General features: G+C 38.2%; 1 protein-coding gene across 1 annotated transcript; it reads right to left on the bottom strand.

Moving 5' to 3' along the window:
- Window positions 1-23,362: 23,362 nt before the first annotated feature.
- LOC115950040 lies at window positions 23,363-24,406 on the bottom strand. Its single transcript, XM_031067292.1, has one exon. It carries the CDS (start codon window positions 24,404-24,406, stop codon window positions 23,363-23,365), a length of 1,044 nt encoding a protein of 347 aa, XP_030923152.1.
- Window positions 24,407-24,768: the final 362 nt, after the last annotated feature.

Here is a 24,768-nt window from a genome sequence, read left to right as displayed (position 1 = left end):
TATAGTATGAGTGAAAGGTAAGAAAGTCACACTTAAAAATCCTCTAGGCAGAGCGTCTCACGGGAAATACCCACAAAATACTCGTGAAATTGACAGCCTGTCACAACTCTTTAGCTTCCAGTCATGTGCTTCTCACATGCCCTTTTCGCGGGAACCCTTCTCGCAAACTTCTCGCGAGCTACTCGTGAAATGCACTGATCTTCATTTCATGCTCGATTCTTCACCAACTTAATACTAAACCCAATACAATAAAATCCCACAAAATACAAGGAACAAAATTAAAGCAATTACAACACTTTTTGTCATGGGATAAAGCCAATATAAAACATAGTTGTAAATCACAACTTTACAATTACTCTGAACCATTCAATCCTTCTTAACCCTTCACCCTAGCCTGTGCTATAGTCTAAAGAAAAGTCCCCTTTGAGTTCAAAAGAGTCATTTTGATCAAAGGATTTCTTATGTGACAAGCATTAATATCTACAAGATGCTACTTCAATCATTCAAAATTTCTTAAACCACACATAGACTACATCTAGCTATTAAAAGAGTAGCTCTTAATCCTTAGTAAACTATTACACTACTACCAAATAAAAGAGACATAACCTATAGGGTGGGCATAGAAGGGATAAGGGGATTTTATCTTCGATTTTGTAAGCCAAAGAATGGCCATACAATCTAATTACACTCAAGTATCAAGAGCAATTTCGCTTATAGGTGCTGGGTAAGAAAATGCAAATGTAAAGTGCCATATATCATTTATGCAACCATTTAGAAAGAGAAGATAAAAACAACAATGGGTCTTCTTAAAAACCTTTATGTGTCTTCTTCCCCACAATGGGTTCTCCACCTTAACGTAGTCCTCTGCCCTGTTGTGGGTCCTCATCTACCCCTTTATGGGTTCTTCGCCCCGCCGTGGGTCATCATCTACCCCTTTGTGGGTTCTCTATCTTACCGTGGGTCCTCATCTGACCCTCTGTAGGTCCTCTTCCTAGCCATAGGTCATATTTGGCTACTCATGGGCTTGTTCTCTTTTGTATTCGTGCTAGGGGTGTCCACTAACTCGCTAGACCCAACCCACCCACGACCACCCAGAGAGCTCTGGTAGTCAGCGACAAGTTCCAAAGCCCCGAAACTGACTCTAGTGGGTCGGTTGGTGGTTTCTCTCTTTTAAAACCCGCCTCACTTAACCTGATCGTGAAACTTACCAAATTTGGCGATTTCGAGCTTTTTTGGTGAGTTTTTAGTCAAAATCCTTCGATTTCAAATAAATTTACACCAGATTTGAGGAGATCTTATCAAATTTAGTGAGATGTCATCCAGATCTTGTGGAAATCTCACCGGATCTAGCAAGATGTCACCAAATCTCACCGAAACTGCATTGTTTTGGCACGTTTCCTCTACCATTAATGGTTTCGACCGAACCGACCACTATCTAACGTGAATCTAACTGCTCTATTTTACTCCATCACTTGTCAGTGGTAGGTTTGAAATCCCACTAGATTTGGTCAGGTCGGTCGCGAGTTGGACACAAACCCTACCCAGACCGACTCGTGGACACCCCTAGTTCATGCAATCAATTGTAAGGTATTAGCTGGGTTTAGTATATGTAACAATTTATATTTCATCCTCTTTGCTATTGTTGTTAATGGAACTTGGTTATTGAGATGTTCTTCTCTTGTGTTAAAAAAGGGTTGTAGTGTAGTTGGGTTTTAATGGTTTCGAATTTTGTGGGTTGGAATTATGGGTTAATAGGTGGCTATGATGAGTTTTGGGAACTTTTGGGTTGTATAGTGTGTTGAATCCTGTGGCGATTGTTGGTGGTTGTTTAAATTATTGTGTGTTAGTAGTGTTAGTCCCCCATTGTCATGAGAACCTTAGGCTAGAATTGTCAGGGCATATGCAATGCCTGGATAGTTAGAGCCTTAAAGGCGCAAATGAATGGGATATACCCTAAAGTGGTCTTTCTATGTGAGACAAAAGTTGATGAAAATCGTATGGAAGAAGTCATGAATTCACTTAAGTTCTTTGATATGGTAATAACTTGTGCTAAAGGAAGAGTTGAGAATTTGTGTATGATGTGGAGAAATACAGTGAATGTAAAGGTACTTAAGTATAATATAAACATGATTGCTATGAAGATTAAAGATTTGGTGAATAATTGGTATTTGGTGGGATTTTATGGCCTACCATATGAAGCTAAAAAAAAGGAAAGCTTGGGAGAATATAAGTGCTTTGTTAGAGTCACTACAAGGTTCTTGGATCTACTTTGGAGATTTTAATATAGTCCCAAGGGACGATGAGATGGCTGGAGGAAGAAAGGGAAGTATTTTGACCCCCAATTATTTGAGAGATATTCTTTTCGAGTTAGGAGCTATGGATCTGGGTTTCATAGGGAATGGGTTCACTTGGTCTAGATGATGGGGAAAAATTCAATTTGGAAGAGACTTGATATGGGTATTGCTAATAGTTCTTAGAGACTCTCATTCCTAAAAGTAATTATCCACCATTTAGGGGCAATTAAATTTGACCATTGCCAATTATACAAGATACCAACCCCGTTGATGGCTACTCTCCCAGACCATTTAGATTTCAGGCGGCATGGACAAGGGACCCTTCCTGTTATAATGTTATTGAACATGCTTGGAATGAAAAGGTAAAGGTCTTTGGATGTTTCAAATTATGTAGGAAGCAACAGTCAACCATAGAGGCTCTAAATATATGGAACAAGAAAGTCTTTGGGAATCGTCAAACCTGTAGACACCTCATTTTGTACCCCTTACGACTTAAGCCTCTGTTCTCCATTGACAACAACACTAATAGGTCTAGAGCTGATCTAAGGCCTAGCCATGGAAATAATTTAGTTTAAAGATGCTTTAGGGAGAAAGAAAATCCTTACAGAATCCCTAAAGGTGTGTATGCGGCCTTAAGCCTGTGTTTGTAGCCTTAACCCTTGTGTACGTAGCCACAAGCCTACATACATAGCTAGGGTTCCATAAACCCTTGTAAGGCAAGTTTTTATGAAAATCTCAGCAGAGGCAATCCCACATTGCTTGGAATTGCCTCCGCCCCTTCTCTTTGAACACTATAAAAAGGCCCCATGGCCCTTTTCCCAAAGACACACATAATCTACTCCAAAAAAGTGATTCAAGTGAAACTTTTTACTTTGAAAAGCATCCTAAACTAAAGTTTCTTGGTTAGGACTTATTCTAGTCCAAAGCCTTCTAGTTAAACTTACCAACCCTCTAGGCTTTTTTTTTTTTTTTTTTTTTTTTTTTTTTTTTTGTAGATTGACAAAGGTGAATGGTCAAAATCAAGCTTTAAAAGCTTTTTGTGTGAGGTACTTGTTCTCAGAATGCAAGAAACTAACAACCTAACATGCTTATAACACAAACACAAAATAAAGCTAGACTAAACAAACATATAATAAACACATAAACACACACATATATATACACAAAGAAACAAAGAAAAGTAAGGAAAAAGCAAAGAGCCAAAGTTAGAAACTTTACCTCAACACTAGAACTCTTTAAAGCTTGATTTTGACAATTCCCCTCAGTCAATCTAGTCACACCCAATTCAAAAACGAGATAGTAAACTTAGAACTTAAAGATCAAGACCAGATTAGGTCTCAATTAAGAAAAATTTGATTTCTAGATGTTTTGTGAAAAACTTCTCTTTGATTTCATTATTTTCTAGTGAATCTTATGTGTTTTACCACTGGATTTCCCTCCTCCTTGAAAAAGTACCTTTTATAGCTTTACATAGTCGAAAAATAGGAGTTTGGGGCAGCTCCTAAACGATGTGGGATTCATTCCAAATTGAGTTCAAATGCAGAAAACTTGTCTTTCATAGTTTCTAAAACCCTAGCATGCGTACATATGCACATGTATGCATACGCATGTATAAAGCATGCGTATGCAAAGCCTAAGTATGCGTACATATACGCGTGTATGCATACGCACACCCTAGGGTTTTCGTGACCTTTCTTCTCCAAAAAAAAAAAATTTTTTCTTCCAAAAATAAGTTATATTTTCCACAAACACTTTCCTCAAGTCAATTTTAATCTGATTAGGCTCAAAACCAACCTTAGGCCTTAAAGGTCTAACATCATCAGTGAATGAGGGCCTGAGTCATAAGGGGTATAAAATGCGATGTCCACAGGTGTTGTGATGCAGTGAGGTAAGTCATGCATAATCACATGTTCATGCATTTGACTTGGTCATTTAAAGTGAGTTGATTGATGAATATGATGAACATGCTTGTTTAGTGCCATGATGCCATGCTTTGAATCATTTGACACTATGTAAGGATGTTCTTGCCTTGATATACTTATTGCCCTTGGATAAAATGTTTAAGTGCCACGATAGATGAATGCTAGGGTTTTGGGATGATATGCCATATTGTTTGCTTAGATGCATGTTAGTGTGTTTGTGAGTCTAGAATAGCTTATTAGAAAACCCTTTGATGGGACTAGGATTTGGAACACAATGAGTGGAGGTTAATCTACTAGTCGTGTGAGATTGGGTGTCTAACACCTTTTCATCCCCATACCTAAACTTCGAACACATGCTTTGGTAAATATCAATTCTTCCACAAGGGTGCTATAAATATAGTTCCTAGACCTAATCTAGGTGATGATTCTATTTATACCGTCTGATCGGCCCACCTTAGGCCAAGGCGTACTTCCCACGAGGAAACCACTAGTTGCGGGCACTTGCGTTCACAAAACCCGAATCAACAATCTAATTCAAAAGATTAAGGAGATTCAAAAGCTGGAGTGTGTAGAGGAGAATTGCAAAATAGAAGCCAGCCTTTAAGCCAAGTTAAGTGAGTGATTATTAAGAAGTGAAATTCTCTAGAGGCAAAAATCTAGAGAGATTTGGCAAAAAGAGGGTGATAAGAACTCAGAGTTCTTCCATTTATCTACAATCACCCGAAGAAAACGAAACTCAATTGATGCTATTAAATCAGACAATGGGAACGGATTACACAAAAAATCTAATTTCACCTTGTATCAATGTAGAGGAAAATGTTGAGCTAAGCAAATTACCAACGCAATTGGAGATTAAAGATGTGTTGTTCCAAATGGCTGGACAAAAAGCGCCTGGGCCGGATGGGCTACCTATGCTCTTTTACAAGTATTGGAAGATTGTAAGGGACACTATAATCGGCACAATTACTAGTTTCTTTAAGACTAGAAAACTTCCTCATGAGGTAAACAATTCCTTTATTGTTCTTATCCCCAAAACTTAAAGCCCTACATTCTTTAATTATTATAGGTCTATTAGCTTATGTAATGTTATTCATAAAATTATTCCTAAGCTGCTTGTATCCAGATTGAGGCATATACTGCACAAACTAATCTCTCCTTGCCATTTGGCACTTATACATGGTAGATGGATAGCTGAAAACTAGGTGGTAGTGCAAGAAATGTTACACAACTTCAAGAGGAGAAAAGTTAAGGATAGGTTGATGGCCCTAAAATTAGATCTCTAAAAAGCTTATGATAGAATTAAATGGAGGTTTTGCAAAAATTGCTCAAAAATTTTGGTTTTAATGAAATATTTGTGAAATGGATAATGGAGTATGTTTCTTCAGTATCTTTTGTTGTTCTTGTCAATGGGGAAAAGTCTAGTAACTTCATCCCCAGCAGAGGGTTGAGGAAGAGGGACCCTCTATCCCCTTACTTGTTCGTTCTATGTCAAGAAGTGTTATATACGCTGTTGGAGAAAGAATTTGTAGAAGGAAGAATCAATGGTGTGAAAACCAGCATAGGCGAACCAACTATCACACATGTAATGTATGCTGATGATATTGTGTTGTTCTCAAAAGCAAAAAGGAGTGAAGCTATGTCAATCAAAGATTGCCAATATAAATATTGTAAGTGGTCAGACTAGCTATTGAACAGGAACAAATCTAGAGTTACCTTTTCAAAGACCACCCAAAAGTCTTCCAACAGATATATAAAGCAAGTGTTGCATATGAAACAACTTCAAAAAGATGACATTTACCTTGAAGCACCTTTGGTCCTTACAAATGCTTCTACAAGGGATTTTAAATTCCTACAAGAGAGATTAGAAGCTAGACTAAAGGGTTGGAAGAGTAAGTGTTTATCTTGGGCTAGTAGATGCACCGTGATCAAGCCAGTAGCTTAAGCATTGCCTACTTACACAATGTCAACTTTTGAAATTCCTTCAAAAGTGAGTGAAAAATTGGATACTATGACAAGGAGATTTTGGTGGAACCCAAAATATCCAATGGAAGATTTCTAGCATGGAAAATGATGAGTTAGAAATTTATGATCAACATTAGCCTAAGATCGTCATTAACCAAGAGAAGACGTTACGCATTTATTACGCTCATTGATGAAAAAATGTAACGAACGAAGCAACGGTCACAGAGTGAGCTATGAACTTTAGACAAAAATTTAATAACGCACTAGCCGTTAAGCATAAATACAGCAATTCATTGCCCATTAATAAAAGAGAAGGAAACAGAATTTAAAGGTACACTCAAATACTCTATGAAAATCACTCTCTAGTCTATTCTCTCTAGAATCCTTTCCCCTTATTGACTTAAGTATCGGAGGCGGTTTGGCTAATGCCACACTGGCTTGTTACTCTTCCACCCAATTCATTTTGCAGGTTTTTCCTCCAAAAGAGATGACCCCAATCACAACTTCATCCATCCGCTACGAAGAGGAGCTCAACTGCTGATTTTTTGCATCATCAATTTGGCGCTGTCTGTGGGAAATGCTAATCATTCAAGCCATCTTTCACAATGACAAAAGAGTTCCTCGAAGTACGAGATGGAATAAGAAATCACACAACAGCAAGAAGCTGTGCAACAACAACCAATCCAGGTCCTCTTGGCTAATGGGGAAAAGCTGACTCGCCAGAAAGAAGAGCTGCAAAAGACAATGGAATCCCAAAATGCAGAATGTCGGCAAACAAGCAAAAACTAGAATGAAGAAGAATCAAACTCTCAAGCCAATAGGCAAGACAGGACCTCAAGAGAAGATTCTTCCAGGATGGAGAATGAGCTTCGCAACATGAGGAAGGAGATGGACGAGTTAAAAGTGCCATGAAGGACAAGGCAGGGAGAATTTGGATAGGATGATTTGAAGGATGGACTCACCATTTACTACTGAAGTATTGAACCGTCCCCTCCCACCGAAATTTCGTCTCCCACAGTTGGAGTTGTATGACGGTTCCAAGGATCCCTTGGATTACATTGAATCATTCAAGACACTGATGCTATTGCAGATGACCCCAGACGAGGTGATATGTAAGGCATTCCCAACAACACTGAAGGAAGCAACCAGAGTATGGTTTAGCAAGATACCCCCAAGAACTGTTGCAGATTTCGAACAACTCAGCAAAGTTATGTTCGTCATTTCATTGGGGGAGCAAAGACACAAAAAGCCAACTGGCCATCTTCTCAACATTCAATAAGCAAAAGGAGAATCACTAAGACATTACGTTACCCGATTCAATAAAGAGCTACTACAAGTAAATGAATCTGAAGATCAAATCATCTTAACAATTTTCCAAGCAGGGTTGCTGCTTAGGGATTTCTTCTTCTCAATCACTAAAAGTCCACCAAAAACAGTCACGAAGTTGCTTCGGAAAGCTCAAAAGTACATGAATGCAGAAGAGGTAGTGCTCGCAAAAGAAATGAAAGGAAAAAGGAAGAGAGACGAAGGAACAAGCAGCAATCACGATATGAAGAAAGAGACGCGAAGTGTTAGGTAGAGCACAGGGAAAAAGAAGGAACTTCCGAACAAGAAGCCAAAGTTCACTAACTTTACACCTCTAATAATGCCAATTAAGTAAGTCCTTATGCAGATAAAGGACGATCCCTCTCTGCAATGGCTGAAACCAATCAGTACTCCAGTAGAAAAAAGAGATAAGAACAAGTACTATAGGTTCCATCAGGAACATAGGCATCGCACCGACAAGTGTAGGCATTTGAAAAACCAGGTGGAGACTTTAATCCGGAAAGGAAAGTTACAGAAGTATGTCAAGAAGATGGAGCCCTATAGATACCAACAGAAGGACGATTAGGTCTCAGGGAGCAAGAGATAGCAAACCTCCTACAGGAGAGATAAAGATGATTTCAGGAGGACTAACGGTAGGCGGAACACTAAAGTCCTTGAAAAAATCCCATGGGAGAGAAATAAACAATGTCCATTCGTGGCTCCCTCTAATGAAGATGCCGAAGAATGATGAGCCTGATATTGTTTTCTTAAAGAGAGACGGTCGCGGCATCAGGCAACCCCATGACGATCCACTGGTAATCATGCTCAGAGTAAAAGAATTCAACATCCACCGGGTGCTCATTGACAACGGAAGCTCAGCAGATATCATTTATTTGCCTGCGTTTCAGTAGATGAAACTAGATAAGAAAAGGATCAGGCCTTTCACCTCGCCTCTGGTAAGCTTCATAGGGGATAGAATCGTCCCTAGGGGCATCGTCACTCTAACTGTAATTACAGGAACTTACCCAGCACAGGTCACCAAGGAAATTGATTTCCTCATAGTTGACTGCCCTTCAAAATACAACATTATCTTAGGAAGACTTGCACTCAATAGGCTAAGAGCAACGACATCAACATATTACTTGAAGGTGAAGTTTCCAATAGCCCATGGAGTAAGAGAAATCAAAAAAGACCAAGTTCTGGCAAGAGAATGCTACCAAGCTACCTTAGCATCTAGGGAGAACCACACATGGGTGATCAATGAACCAAAGCCCATCCCTGAACCGTCAGAAACACCATAAGAAGTTAATATTGTCTCAGGAGATTCGACGAAGGTATTGAAGATAGGATCAACACTCCCAACTCTAAAGAAAGATAAGATGATTTCCTTCTTAAGGGCAAACCAAGATGTTTTTGCCTAGAAACACAAGTATATGCCCGGAATTGATAGGGAGATCATACAATATCGTCTCAAAGTCAACCCAGAATGCAAACTTGTACAGCAGAAGCGGAGAATATTTGCACCAGAGCCCAACAAAGCTGTAACTGAAGAAGTAAAGAAGTTACTAGAATCTGATTTCATCAGGGAAGTCTTCTATCCAGATTGGCTAGCAAACATGGTAATGGTAAAGAAGAGCAATGGCAAATGGAGAATGTGCATTGATTTCACAAACCTAAACAAAGCCTACCCAAAGGATAGCTTCCCTTTGCCGAGGATTGATCAACTGGTAGACTCAACTATTGGACACAAGCTCTTAAGTTTCATGGATGCATTTTCTGGATATAACCAGATTCTTATGGACAAAGACGATCAAGAGAATACCTCGTTTGTTACCAGCTAAGGGTTGTACTACTACAAAGTTATGCCCTTTGGATTAAAGAACGCAAGAGCCACATACCAAAGATTGGTGAACCACATGTTCTTTCACCAAATTGGAAGGAATTTTGAAGTATACATAGATGATATGCTGATGAAAAGTAAGGACGAAGCCAACCACTTGGATGATATAAAAGAAACCTTCAGCATACTACGTAAGTACAATATGAAATTAAACCCTGCAAAGTGTGTTTTTGTTGTTGCTTTAGGAAAGTTCTTGGGATTCATGGTGTCCTAACGAGGTATAGAGGCAAATCTAGACAAAGTAAAGGCAATAATCGAGGTTAAATCACCAAAAACAGTGAAGGAGGTTCAGAGCTTGATAGGAAAGGTCGCAATCCTAAATAGATTCATCTCTAGGGCAACAGACAAATGCATGTCATTCTTCAAGGTATTAAAAAAGGTCTTTCAGTGGACTGACGAATGCGAAGAAGCCCTTGCCAAATTAAAAGAGTACTTAACAAAGCCACCACTACTAAGCCTCTCGGTGATGGAAGAGAAGTTGTACCTCTACTTGGCAATATCTAACACTGCAATAAGTTCGGCACTGATTAGAAAAGAAGAAAATGTTCAGAAGCCAGTCTACTATACCAGCCAGACATTCCAAGGAGTAGAGGCCAATTATCCAAGGATGGAAAAGATAGCTTTCGCATTGTTGGTTGCTTCCAAGAAACTGCGTCCTTACTTCCAAGCGCACTCCATCGTCGTCATGACAGACCAACCAATAAGAAAGACGATGAATAAGATAGATGCAGCAAGACAACTCATTCAATGGGCAATTGAACTAGGCCAATTTGACATTGAATATCGGCCTCGAGTAGCAATCAAATCCTAAGTGCTAGTGGACTTCATTGTAGAATTCACTTACCCCTATAAGGAAGAAGAAGCCCCCAGGGAAACATGGACAGTCCAAACAGATGGGTCTGCCACAAAGAAAATGGGAGGAGTAGGAGTAGTCTCATATCTCAAGAATGAGAAACATTGAAATATGCAGTTAGATTGCAATTCTCAGCAATGAATAACGAGGCAAAATACAAAGTATTGCTAGCAGGGCTAAGTCTAGCAAAAGCTCTAGAAGCAAAGAATCTTCTCGTCCAAGCTGATTCTTAACTAATAATTGGACAAGTGAAAGGAGATTATAAAGCCAAAGAAGAAAGAATGCAGAAGAAATTGAAGATCATCTAACGACTCTCACAGCATTTTGACAGCCTAGACTTTGTGCAAATCCCTCAGGCCAAAAATGCAAAAGCTGACTTCCTAGCAAGATTGGCCTTGTCAGACAACTACAATGCAACCTCCGAACTATGTATAGAGATAAGGGAGCAACCAAGCACAAAAGGTGAGCAAGTTCTGAAGATAAAAGAACGAGACGAGTGGATGAATCCCATCGTCCGTTACTTGAAAGAAGGATGGCTCCTAGAAGATAAGACGAAAGCAAGAAAGATACCGATCAAAGTAGCCTACTTCATTATTATTGACGATGTGCTGTACAGATGAGGGTTTTCACTCCCATATCTAAGACGCGCCAGCTCAGAAGAAGCAGATTATATGCTCCGCGAGATGCACGAGGGAATTTATGGAAATCATGCTAGGGCAAGATCTTTAGTAGGAAAGGCACTCAGAGTAGGATACTACTGGCCAACCTTACAGAAGGACACACACAACATCATCAGGGCATGCGATAAGTGTCAACGCTTCGTAAATGTCCAGACGAGACTAGGAGATATGATGACACCCATATCCTTGCCATGGCTCTTCACCTAATAGGGGATTGACATTATGGACCCATTCCCTTTAAGGAAGAAGCAACTTAGATTTTTTATTGTCGCAATTGATTACTTCACAAAATAGGTAGAAGCAGAACCAGCGACAACGATAACAAAGGCCAAAGTCACAAGTTTTGTATAGAAAAATATCATCTGCAGGTTTGGAGTCCTACAGGTCATAATATCAAACAATAGAAAGCAATTCGACAATCCCAAGTTTCGAAAATTTTGCCAAGACTTAGGAATCAAAAACCACTACTCTTCTCCAATACACTCTCAGGCCAACGGGCAGACAGAAGTGACGAACAGAAGCTTGCTCAAAATCATCAAAACTCGGCTTGAGAGGGCAAAAGGGGTATGGCCTGAAGAACTACCAAATGTCCTTTAGGCATATAAGACAACCACAAGAGTTCCAACAGGAGAAACACCATTCAAACTGACATTTGGTACTTAGGCCGTCGTACCAGTGGAAGTGGGACTAACAAGCTTTCGAGTCAAAACTTATGAAGATCAGAAGAACCAGCAAAAGCTTAACAGCAACTTGGACTTAATTGATGAAGTCAGAGAAGAAGCTATGAAGCGAATGGACAAACACAAGGAAGCAATGGCCAGATACTACAACAGAAAGGTTAAGATAAGAAGATTCAACACAAGAGACCTCGTCCTTAGGAAGGTATCGCAGGCAATAAAGGACCCATCCCAAGGAAAACTGGGACCAGCCTGGGAAGGCCGTTACAAAGTAATCTGTCACTCTAGGGAAGGTTCCTACTATCTAAAGTCTTTAGATGGCTAGGAATTGCCTCGACCATGGAACATAGAACACTTGAAGTAATACTACCAGTAAGGAATACTTTACATTTCAAGTTGCCTAGTCTTCATCTCAAGTATGTACGATAGGTATTACTTTCATCATTCATAAATCAATAATACATTAAAGCATTATCCATGCGTATTTATCAATGAATATCCATGAATTATTTGTCAATAAAAATATATGCAACACTTAGGAGTTATCCTTGGGAGATGTCCCAAGAATCTTCATCACTAAAATTTCAAATCAAAGGCTGTTCATACACAACCAACAGTGTTATAGCCATCAAAGTCGTTAATACACGACTACCAAAGCTGACTAGATCAAAAGTTGTTTAAACACAACTAATATGGCCATCATTCAAGCATGAATAAACAAAAAAATGGTTAACCTAAAGACAACTCCAATACCACAACTCTAAGTCACGAGTATAGTGCGACATCGTCATTCAAACATGACTCAATAAAAAGCTGTTCAAACACAGCTAAAAATGATAAGTTGTTTAAACACAACTAAAATCGTCACTCAAACATGACTCAATAAAACGTTGTTCAAACACAACTAAAAACGATAAGTTGTTCAAACATAACTAAAATCATCATTCAAATGTAACTCAATAAAAAGCTGTTTAAACACAGTTAAAAATGATAAGTTGTTCAAACACAACTAAAATCGACATGCAAAATGACTCAATAAAAAGTTGTTCAAACACGGCTAAAAATAATGAGTTGTTCCAACACAACAAACATCGTCATTCAAACATGACTCAATAAATAAGCTGGTCAAACGCAGCTAAATATAAAAAGTTATTCAAACACAACTAACATCATCATTCAAATATGACTCAGTAAGAAGAACTGTTTAAACACAGTCCAATGTAAACACAACTAGCATCGTCATTCAAATATGATATAGTAAGAAAAGCTTTTCAAACACAAGCTGAACATAAAAAGTTGTTTAAACATAACTAATATCGTCATAAAAGGTTGTCCAAATACAACCAAGCATGAAAAATTATTTAAAGCATGAAGAAATTTGTCATCTAAACATAGCAAAGATGTACTTCTAAAAAAATTTTCATGTCAGCAGCTCATAAATTTACTTGTCAATTGTCAAAAAGAGAGTCTAAGCCCAAAACATACGGGCCCAAAGGAATTGTTCAGTTAAAATGCTCAAAACAATGAGCCCACGAAAGACATTGTTTTCGTCTTACACAAAAAAAAAAGGGAAAAAAAAAAAGGTAAATTACCATTCATCAGGAATGAGATCTACAGGAGTTATGGGTGTGGCTTCTTTAGTCACCTCAACATCACCAATAACAAGACTTGAAAGGTCCAAGTCAGGGTGATGCTTCGCCATCCATTTCTTGAGAAGATCGAAGCCTTCCACATAATACCCACACAGCTCGTTTGAGTACTCGTCAGAGTCATTGAATTCCTGCACTGCCGTAGCCCCAACCTTCTACAACTTGAGCTGCATTTCTCCCATTTGCTTATCCTTTAGCTTACAGAAATCCTTCTCCAATTGAAGACTCTTCTCCAAGGCCACCACACGTTCTTTGTCATTCTCAGCCTCAACAGCAAGGATGGCGACCTTGTTCTTTAGTGTCTCATTCTCAGTGGAAAGGGATTTAGTAATGGGCTCAGCTGTGGACACCTTCTTCTCCAAATCTAGAAGCTTCCCAGAAACAAACAAAGATTCCCCCATAACCTACACATAAAATCTCTCTTAGCAAAAACAAAACAAAAAAGAAAAAGCAATCTATGTTATCAACGTATACCTACACAAGCCTCTGAATGTGAGACGACATCACTTTGCTGGATGACTTCACCATCAAAGGGTTTAGGTCATCCACAGAAAGCACCTCATAAGCCTTCAAAGCAGCAGCATCAACATTGTCCCAGAAAGAAGGAAGAAAAGACTTGCCACCCACTTTCTTCTTCTTCTTAGTCTCCTCCCCAGCAGAGGCAATTACCTCCAAAGATGAGGTGGGAGAGGCAGGATGCTTAGCAGGTGAATGGGTAGAAGGAGGAGTTACCATTGGATCATCCTTGGAGATGCCGCCTACCTTTGAATGCTTCCTAGAAAGAAGGCCACTAACGAGGCCACCCTTTGCTTTCTTCTTTTGAACCTTGACCAATTTCTGCTTGCTAAATCTGGTCATCATTCTTGAAAGGAAGGAGAAACTATAAAAAATAAATAAATAAATAAAAGAGAGAGAGAGAGAGAGAGAGAGAGAGAGAGAAGAAGAAGAAGAAGAAGAAGAAAAGAAAAAGTAGAGAAGATGGAACACTCACTCTTTTTCACAACTTCAAGATTTCTCCAGAACTTACTAGATGGTTTCGGACCCAGAAAATGAAGGAATAGCGATTGGGGAGAGACGAGCTCGTCAAAGTCCTTGACGGTCTCCAAATATTCCTTTACCTTTTCAACACAACGTTGATATCTTTTCTTCAAATGAGGACATTGAGAAACTGCAAAAAAACAAATATGTCACATACTACCATCACTTACAAAGAATAAGAAATAACAGAAAGATGCACTAGACACAGGGATTCCCCAACTACGAAAAAAAATTGGGGGCTTCATCCAGGTCCTCACTAAGGATGAACTCCTAACCATTGCTAGAAACAAAAAAGAAATTTGGTTTCCAATTTCAGAGAGATGATGAATAATCAAGTATTAGCCTAGAAGCCCTATCCCATGGCTTAAATTCATAGTAGCTAGGGTCTTTTGATTTTCTCAAACTAAAAAAAAAAGAAAAAAGGAATTTGTCCTTCTTGATGACATCAGCATTGGTAGACATCCACACCACCATACAAGAAATGACGATCCGCCAAGAATTCGGCACTAACTATGTTGGGCAAGATGTAAATATGCAAAAAGTTGCCTAACAAAAGGATGAACGGGAAAACGAAGACCACTAGTAAGGTATGCCTCGTAGAAACAGACTTCATCAGCATAAGAGTGACTAGCCCTATCCTCGTCACTTGGAATCCTGGTCTTAACCGAATCAGGGTACTGAAACCTATCCTTAATCCACTTCTCATCATTTTCTAAGAGGGCACACGGGTTGTTCCAAGCTTTATAAGGAGTGGAAGGGGAAGTAACCTCAGGAATCACACGATCATCAAATGAGGATAACCCTATCTCCAACTCACTAGACCTAAACTCCCCAAACATCTTCAGTGACTTAGCTACCCTAGCAGAATGAGAAACCAGAGGGACTAAGGAAGAAAGGGAAAACCTATGTGGACAGTCCTCCCTCATGAAGAGACTAACCCACTTGAGGCACTCACCCTCTACTAACTTAAGCATCGGAGACGGTTTAGCTAATGCCACACTGGCGTGTTACTCTTCCACCCAATTAATTTTGTAGATTTTTCCTCCAACAAAGACAACCCCAATCACAGCTTCGTCCATCCCCTACAACAAGGAGCTCAACTGCTGATTTTTTGCATCATTAGAAAGCTTAGGATAATTTGTAGGGTTTAAAAAGAGCAAGGATTTCAACACAGGGTTGATTGCAAGATTGTCTTGGATGGTTGATTAGTGGTCATACCTTTGGATTCTATGGGTGGAGAGTTTTAGACCATAGCCGAGAGATGATTTTGTCCAAATGAACCGTTTGATGGTATCAAGTCTTATTAATCCTTCTTTGCATTGTTGGAAAAGGGACATGTTGACGAAGTTATTTGATGATGATTCTATCCAAGCCATTTCAAGAATTCCTATCCCATGGAGACAAACTTCTGACAAGCTAATATGGACTAAGGATCACAAAGGTATGTTCTTAGTTAAATCTACCTATATTTTAAGTCAAGCTCATAGTTGGAATTCCAACATTTCCAACCTACCTTGGCAAAAACTATGGAAGATTAAAGTTCATGAGAGAGTCAAAATGTTACTTTGGAGGATTGAAGCTAACATTCTACCAACTAAAGACAATCTCTAACCAAGGTTGGGGATAGTTGAAACAGGGTGTGTGCTGCGTGAGGAAACAATGGAATCTGGCCAACACTTGTTTTTCAACTAATTCATGGCAAGGGCAATATGGTTTGGATGTTGGGGCATGTATGCTGATAAACTTAATGTATCTAACAATTTAGATATAGTGAAGGTGATTCTAGATCCTCCAATCCAGCCTATGTCTTATAGTTGTTAAGGACATATTTTGTGTAATTGGCTAATCCTTTGACAAAACACACTTTACTTGTATTTGGGTAGATCTAGGATGTGTTTAATACTTTAAGAAACAAGTTGTTCAAGTATAGTATTAAAGCCATGAAGATTGGACCAAGAAACAGGTAAAGAAGAGTTGTTCACTAAAGCTAGATAGATGGCTCGACACCTGAGGACAGATAGCTCGACAGCTACTCAACTGATAGCTATCTATCGAGGTTTAATGAGGCTCAACAGATACTATCTATCGAGGTATCTATCGAGGTTATGGGAATCCAGATTTTCAGATCTAATTTTCGGCCCATGCTTATGTATTTGTGTAGGGTTTCTTTTCTCACAACCCTAGACATATATAAGGATTATTTTAGAGGCCGTCACATAAGAGAATACAAGGAGAACATATGAAAAAGGTGACCGATGCCTTATTCTCTCTGAAGGAAACTACTGTATCCTTGCGCCTTAGGGTTTTATAACCAAGTGTTTCTTGATCTTCATTGTTGATGAAGTGAAGAACTTTGCAACCAACATCTTCTTCAAGTTGGTGTGTTAGTCACGTACTAGGAGCTGTGCATCTTTAGTTAGTCACGTACTAGGATCCTTGCAAAAAGGGTGGCGTTCATATATTGAAGAGTTCAAAGGTTCTAAAGCAGAAGAAGGTTGTAAGTTCATTTACGGGGATTGTAGAGTCTAGAGACAAAGGATTTGTACTAGATCTGAAACTTCTCTTTACTTAGTGGATTGCTTTTTGGGAAGGTTTCCCCCTAGGTTTTTTACTGTGAAACTAGTTTGTTTCATTGGTTTTCCTAGGTCATCATATCTTGTATTATTTATTTTTTCTACTGCATGATATTGATGTTAGTTTGTTTTATCAAGGTTTATTCATAATAAATCTAATTAACAACTTGGGTTTAAAACTTATTAATTCTATCAACCGGGGTCTAAATTTCCCAACAATAGTTACCAGTCTAAGGAAGTGGCAGTGTTGTGTACTTTGCAAATCGCCTTAACAGTGGAATCCATTTGGATCCTTCGAAATAAGATCATGCACAATGGTGGACAAGTAAATATCATTACTCATATTTGCAATCTAAAAAACAGAGTCAAAGAATATATACTGGCCTTAGATCAATCTAAGGATTTACAAGCCAGCAAGGTAACCTCTTGGAAACCTCCTTCGATTGGAGTAATCAAACTTAATGTTGATGCCGCTGTCCAAAATGATTTTACTACCTTCAATGTTGTTGCCCAAAATGAAGTTGGAGAGGTCATTACAAGCTAGTCTAAAGTTTATGAAATATGTGATATTATGCAAGCTGAAGTAGCTGCAATTCTATGGACATTGCAAATTGCCAAGGTAGAAAATATGGAGAGAATTAAAGTGGAGGGTGATGCTAAAAATTGTTTTGATACTATTAAAGAAGGATGCTCCACTGTTGCATGGCCTATCCAAGCTATAATTTGTGATGTTGTAGACTTTAGCAAATTTTTTGTTAATTTTAATTTTCATTGGGTTAGGAGAAAGCTATGATGTCGTTTAATTTTGTAATGGAAATTGCAGTTTAGCTAAGGTTGTCGTTCCACCGAGAAAAGGAAAACAAGAACACGTCAAAAGCACCAATTATATTTAGAAAAATATGATTGAAACTAGGACAAAGAAAGTTTGGTAAAATTCAATAATCAAAATCCCTAGGGCATTTGGGTTTGTCCACCAATATTGTTAAGCATCCACTACAAATCCAATTTAGTACACAGTCAAGTAAGTAAACACATAAACTTTCTGATTGGAAGATTTTGAAATAAGCTTTATCAATAAAACTCTCTTTAAATGATTATATTCATAAATTATTCCAACAATTTAGTCTAGAAAATAATAACTTTGCTAGAAAAACTTAAGAACATCACATACCCTAGAGCAATACTATGGCAAAAGTAATATCTAACAAGATTACCACATTTTGCTAGAATGATTATAAAACCCTATTCTAATAATAAGAAAATTCAAGAATAGACTTATGAAAGAATTAGCAATTAAAAATCGTTCTAATAAAAAAAATTAAAAAGAACAATTGATTTCAATAATCAAAACATGAAAAACATGCTTGGATTGATAAGTGGACAACTTACAACATTGGGGATTCACCCCTAACCCTAACTTAGGTTCTTAAGCTTCCATAGAGAAAAAAATAAAAAATAAAAAATAACTCTCAAAAATTAATGAAAAATAAGGTTTTCCAGCAACCCAAAAACGTGGCTGCTCTTGTATCCCTTTAATATGTATAACATTTAAAACCCTAAAACACATGCTCTCTAAAAAGGAAAATAAAAAATGTCAATTCCCGTTTTTCTGAAGATGGTCAATTCTAAAGTTTTGGTAAACTACAAAGTTTTAGATCTTTAAGTCCTCTTTCCGGGGCCATAAGAATCAAGTCAATACAACACCAGAATTAAAACATATGGCTAAAATACCAAAACTAGTCAGAATATCTCCATGTCAGGATTTTTTCATCTTTGGCTTAAATGAATTCCTTTCTTTCTTTTTATGTTTCCACACATCTTTGACTCATTAAATTCTTCAAAAGACACTTCTCAATTGATCTTCACCATTGGATTCTCAATTGATCTTCACCATTGGATTCTCTTGGCTTCATGTCTACATGCTTAGCTCATCAGTTTTAATCTCCTACAAGAGAAAAATACGCGTATTGAGTATATTTTAGAGAAAACTTGCAAACTCTCATATTTACGTGTAAGTGTGGGAATTAACAAAAAATAATTGGGATAATGCCTATCAAACTAACATAATATTGTATTTTTAAGCTATTATCACTCTTTGTCTAGCTAAATTTGCAGCTGTACATAAGTCTACTATTTGTTGTAATTCGCATATTCTTCCTACTGCAATTTTGAATGCTTGTAGGAAGGATGCTGCTTCTGCTTTGTTTTAATAAGAAGCTCGGTTTATTAGCAAAAAGAAAAAAACAAAATCATTTCAAGGAAATTTCAAATTGGAAAATAGATCTTTTAAATTAATGTTTGCATCTTCAAATATAATATTAAGAAAATTGGTTTAGAAGACCTAGATGGTTGAAATTTCAGCATGTCTTTGAGAATTTTTAAGATTGATCCGAAAGATTTTTTTTTTTAAAATGTATTTTTGTTGTTTAATCCTTCAATTTCCTCATTGTAAATGCAAAAATGGTGCTTGTACAAAACCCAAAATGATGAATTTGGCCTCTTCTTTCTCAATCAAGAACAGCTTTCAAGCTCTGAAGCACCAACGCAGCAAAATGAGTGCTGCACCTGCACCGGACTCACGGCGACGCTCCTCTGACGTGCCAATTCGCCCCTTTTTTTTTATTTGCACCGACACGCACCGATTCAAGCTGATACGAGCCGATTCGCGCCAATTCCGGCCGATATCTTACAAAATCTGCCGAAATTGGCTGAAATATATGAAAAAATAAATAAAAATAAACTTGTGGGTTGTATTCTATATATCATCTCTTAAATTGGTATATATTTTCAATTATATGAAAAAGTATGCTTAGTAATATATAGAAAATATAAATAAAAATATTTTTAATAATTTTTTAATTGCCGCACCCGCACCCTACTTTTTCAAAAATTGCCGAGTCCCGTACCCGCACTCGAATCCAGAAACACACCCATGCTTCATAGCTTTCAAGACCCGTGCAGGCATCTTCAATAGTGTTTTTAATGGTGCTAACAAAGTCTCCGACAACATCTCCTCATACAGGTGCTTTTTTTTTTTTTTTTCATAAAATGTTTAGGTTAATTTTGTGGGTTTTAATTTTTAGAATATAATAATATGAATAAGGTTGTGATTATGTGTAGTAACATCTATATATATATATATATATATACGCATGCGTGCACTAGTCAATAACCCATGTAGCGCACATAAAAGTTTAACAAGATATAATTGTTTTTCTCTATTTTTTTGTGTAAATATCAAATTTGATAATGTTGGTAATTATTAATAGAAATTATGTAATTTGGTCATTATGATAGATATTAAAAGATATGAATTATAATTGTGTTTGAATTTATAACTAAATATTCTACCATTTAAAGAAAATATGACTTGACAAAATTTGTATGAACGCTTTAAATATAGAATAGAATTTTTTATTTTTTGAAGGCGAAACAATTAATCATTCATTGATATGTAAAGAATCATAATACAAAGCATCTGCCGCAGGCCGTGGGGTATCTTCAATCCAATACAAATCATTAATTAAATTCCTAGCATGTTTTGCTAATGTATGAGCAACCATGTTTCCACCTCTCTTTATCCAACTAATGGATAGGACCTGCATTCCCCTAAGATTGAACTTGATGTCTTCATATATGTGGCCACGCAGCAAGCTGTTCTCTGTAGAAACAGATAAAGCCCTCATCACATTTAGGCAATCTCCTTCAATAATCAACCACAAAAACCTAACTTCCCTTGAGAATTCCACAGCTCTTCGACATGCCATTACCTCAACCTTCTCACTGCTATTATAAGGGCCCTTTACTAACATACCCACCATAACCTCACCTAAAGAGTTCCTGATAATAGCTCCAAAGCCCGAGCAATGTTGGTCTAAAAATACAACAGCATCAAAGTTCAATTTGAACTCCTCTGCTGGTGGAGCACACCACACACAACTACCAAATAGCCCATTCGAAGGAGTGAGAACCACCTACGCTTTCCTATACTCATCAAGAAATTCTTCAGCCCTTTTGTTTAGCCAACCCAATTCCCTCAATTGTCCACCATGTATCACAGCATTCCTTTGGTTCCATATTAGCCATGCTTGCACCATAAAAATTTCCACTTCTTCCTTCGGTAATCTTTCCATCAAGAACTCAAATAAACACTTGAAATCATGGCAGTTCGTGGACCATTTCTGCAGTGAAGTAATACTCCCAGCCCAAACATCTTGTGTAGCTCCACAATCCCACACGGCATGTATTGCAATCTCGACAAACCTTTTGCAGCAATGGCACCTGTCATCTTCTAGTATTTTTAACTTTGTAAGGCTCACTCTAGTTGGAAGAATTTCATGGCAAGCTCTCCACCCAAATACCTTCAATTTACTAGGAATCTTCAAGCCCCAAAGAACCTCCCATATCTGCTGTCCCTCTGCACTACTTGAACTCTCTGCCTAAGTCTCAGTAGTCATCACCTTTCTAGCCTTATGATAGCCAGACCAGACCGAGTATACCCCATTTTTTGTATGCAGCCAGACCACAAAATCCGTTGCCCTTCTTCGGCTTGATGGGATTTTATAGATTGCATTGGCATCATTTATCTGAAATCTCTCCATTATAAAATCACGCCTCCAACAATGTAAGTCCGAGTCTATAAGATCAGAAAGCATGCATTCCTCTACCTCTTCAGCCACTGGGTGCAGCACCATATTAGAGGGATAATTGGGGATCCATTTATCCTTCCTAATCCGAATATCATCACCATTACCCACCGTCCAACAATAGCCACTCTTTAAAATTGGCATGGCAACCAATATACTCCTCCATATAAAAAAGCTATTAGGAGAAACAGTTGCATCTAAAAATTGGCACTGAGGGAAATACCAGGCTTTAAAGCATTTATAAAGGAGCGAATCCTTCTCATGTATCAATCTCCACCTTTGTTTTCCTAGCATTGCAAGGTTAAGTAATCTCAAATCTCTAAATCCCATCCCACCTTCATTTTTTGGTTGAGAGAGAGAGAGGTCCAACTCTTCCAATGGATATTCCTTTCATTCCCCACTTATCCCTACCAAAATTTAGCATAGAGAGCATTCAATTCATCACACAATTTCACAGGCAGCCCCCATGTCATATATCGGGATAGCTTGAGCAACAGCCTTGATGAGTACTTCTTTTCCGGCTTTTGACAACAAGCATCCTTTCCAACCCTGCAATTTCTTCCACACTCTATCCTTCAAATAGGAAAAATTCTGATACTTTGCCCTTCCGACTAGGGTAGGTAATCCCAAATATGTTTCAAAGCGCTCCACCTCCTTCACTCCAAGTACAGACACAATCCCAGCTCTATGATTGAGTGTTGCTGCTAAAACATACCAAAGATTTTTCCATAATAATACATTAGCCTGATGCATTAGCATATGTTCTCAAAACCTCATTTATGACCTTAACCTCCCCAAGAGTGGCTTGGCAAAAAAGAATTAAGTCATCTGCAAACATTAAATTTGTAACAAATGGTGCCATTCTGCATATAGAGACCCCTTTAATATGACCTTCCATTTCAAACTGAAGAAGTAGTGAATTGAAACCCTCTGCACACAACAGAAATAAGTATGGCAAAAGAGGATCACCCTAACGGATTCCCCTCGAAGGTATGATGTTCCCAAAAGGCTTCCCATTAATCAGAACAAAGAGAAAGGGAGTAGTAACACATCCCATTACCTAATTAATCCATACCTCTAGGAACCCCAACTTGGTTATAATACCTTTCAAGAATGGCCACTCCACCCTATCATATGCCTTATTGATATCAAGCTTCAAAGCAAGAGAGCCTTTTCTGCCTTTCTTCCTGGAATGCATAGTGTGTAGTAACTCATATGCCACCAAAAACATTATCAGTTATGAGCCTACCTGGAAGAAAAGCACTCTGAGTAGTTGAGATCACACTTGGGAGGATTTGTTTCAACCTATTACCCAACACCTTTGAAATAATTTTGTAAATGACATTACATAGGCTAATAGGTCGAAAGTCAAACATCTTTTCAAGTTGCTTTACTTTAGGGATCAATACACTATTAGTATGGTTAATATCAGGCGCCATAAAACCCATATGCAAATAATCCATAAGAGCAGCAATAACACTGTCCCCCATAACATGCCAAAATTTTTGGTAGAAAATTGCATTCATACCATTAAGTCCAGGTGCCTTTGTTGGTCCCATTTGGAACACTGCAGTCTTGATTTCATCAGCAGTAAACTCACTAGACAACATCTGTTGCATATCAGGGGTCACTTTGCTCATCACCGTGTCAAGACATTCCTCCATCTGAGAACATGTACCTGCATTAAACAAACTATCAAAATAGTTAGTCACCACCCCAGCAATGTCTTCTATCTCTTCCACCCAATTACCATCCCTATCTTTTAATTCTCTGAACATGATTTCTCCTCCTTCTTTGTGAGGCTTTAGCATGGAAAAATTTAGTGTTTTTATCCCCATGCTTTAGCCAGGAAACCCTCAATCTTTAAGCCCAATAAATCTCCTGCTTCATCAGTAAATCATCTAAGTTCTTGTTTACTTCCAAAAATTCAGCCCTAGACTCCTCAGTGACCACCTCACTATTTAATACTTCAAGTTTCTTCTGAAGTGATTTTATTTCCTTAGCATTATGCTTTGTTTTGGACAGCCCCCACATCCTCAAATTCTCTCCACAAACCCAGATTCTATCCTTGATACCCTCCAACCCGTGGCCACCATTCACAACAACCTCCCAAGAATTCTTAACTACCTCCTCACATTCCTCCCATAGAAGCCAAGCCTCTTCAAATTTAAACCCGATCCTTCTCTGCATACTATTCTTCCTAAATTGGTTTGTTTGGAGGATTAAAGGCAAGTGGTCTGAAGCAGGAGGGGGTAAATGAGTAACTGAGCTAAGCTGGAATTTATTTTTCCACTCCACTGTTGCTACAACTCTATCAAGCCTAAGCTTTGTATTTGCCTCCTCTGGTCTCTTATTATTCCATGTAAATGGATACCCTTTGAACCCAAGATCCTCCAATTGACACCCTTTTAAAGCTTCACAAAATGCTTCCATTTGATTCAGTTGTGGTAGACGTTTACTAAGTTTCTCTGTAGAGTGAAGAATGGCATTAAAGTCACCAATGCACATCCATGACTCACCCACAAAAGATTTAATATGATCTAATAATTCCCAGGACTTACTTCTTTGAGTCACATCCGGCCATCCATAGAAGCACGTCGGCCACCACTCATAATCATCCTCTTCTGTAACTTTAACAAGAATATGGTTGGCTGTATAATTAATTAACTCTAGCTGCACTTCATTCTTCCAAATTAAAGCTAATAAGCCTCCCCTTAAGTAAGGTTTTTTAACAATGATTTTATTCGAGAAAGGTAATTCACCATATAGCTTGTCAAATCTTTCCATATCTAGCCGTGTCTCGATAAGGAAACACACATTGGGAGCTTCTTCCCTCACAATTTTACGAAGGCTTCGACCTGTCCAATGGTTCCCAAGCCGTTGGTAGTTATAGTTTAAGAGCCTCATTGTTCCTGGCAAGGGTGTCTACCCACCCTTACCGATATATCATTAGAATCCTCACCCACTTTCTCCCTCTTCACTTTTTGAATTTCCTCTTCATCCCTCTGCATGGAAAGGTTAGTATTTTGTGTACTAATTCTCTTCCCAAGCATTGGTACGTCTACTACCTTTAGCGTATTTCCCAGACCGAAATCCATTCTCACAATTCTAGTCCACGTGGATTTTGGTTTGGAGACTGTTGGTCCGCTCACATTCCCACTTGCATGTCACACGTAATGTTCACGTTCTCAGGGTTTTCCTCCAAACTTCTAGCAACATCTTCCACAAATTTAAGAACCATCACGTCCTTAGGATTGTTAGAGATCAAG

The sequence above is a fragment of the Quercus lobata genome, chromosome 6 (genome assembly GCF_001633185.2).
Source record: "Quercus lobata isolate SW786 chromosome 6, ValleyOak3.0 Primary Assembly, whole genome shotgun sequence".
Lineage (NCBI taxonomy): Eukaryota > Viridiplantae > Streptophyta > Magnoliopsida > Fagales > Fagaceae > Quercus > Quercus lobata.
Note: the sequence above shows the minus strand (reverse complement) of the source record. Positions and strands in the feature narration are given on the sequence as shown.

Bases quoted from the DNA above. Each gene is read 5' to 3' on its own strand.
- LOC115950040 (XM_031067292.1), bottom strand. From the start codon at position 24,406: ATGAGGCTCTTAAACTATAACTACCAACGGCTTGGGAACCATTGGACA.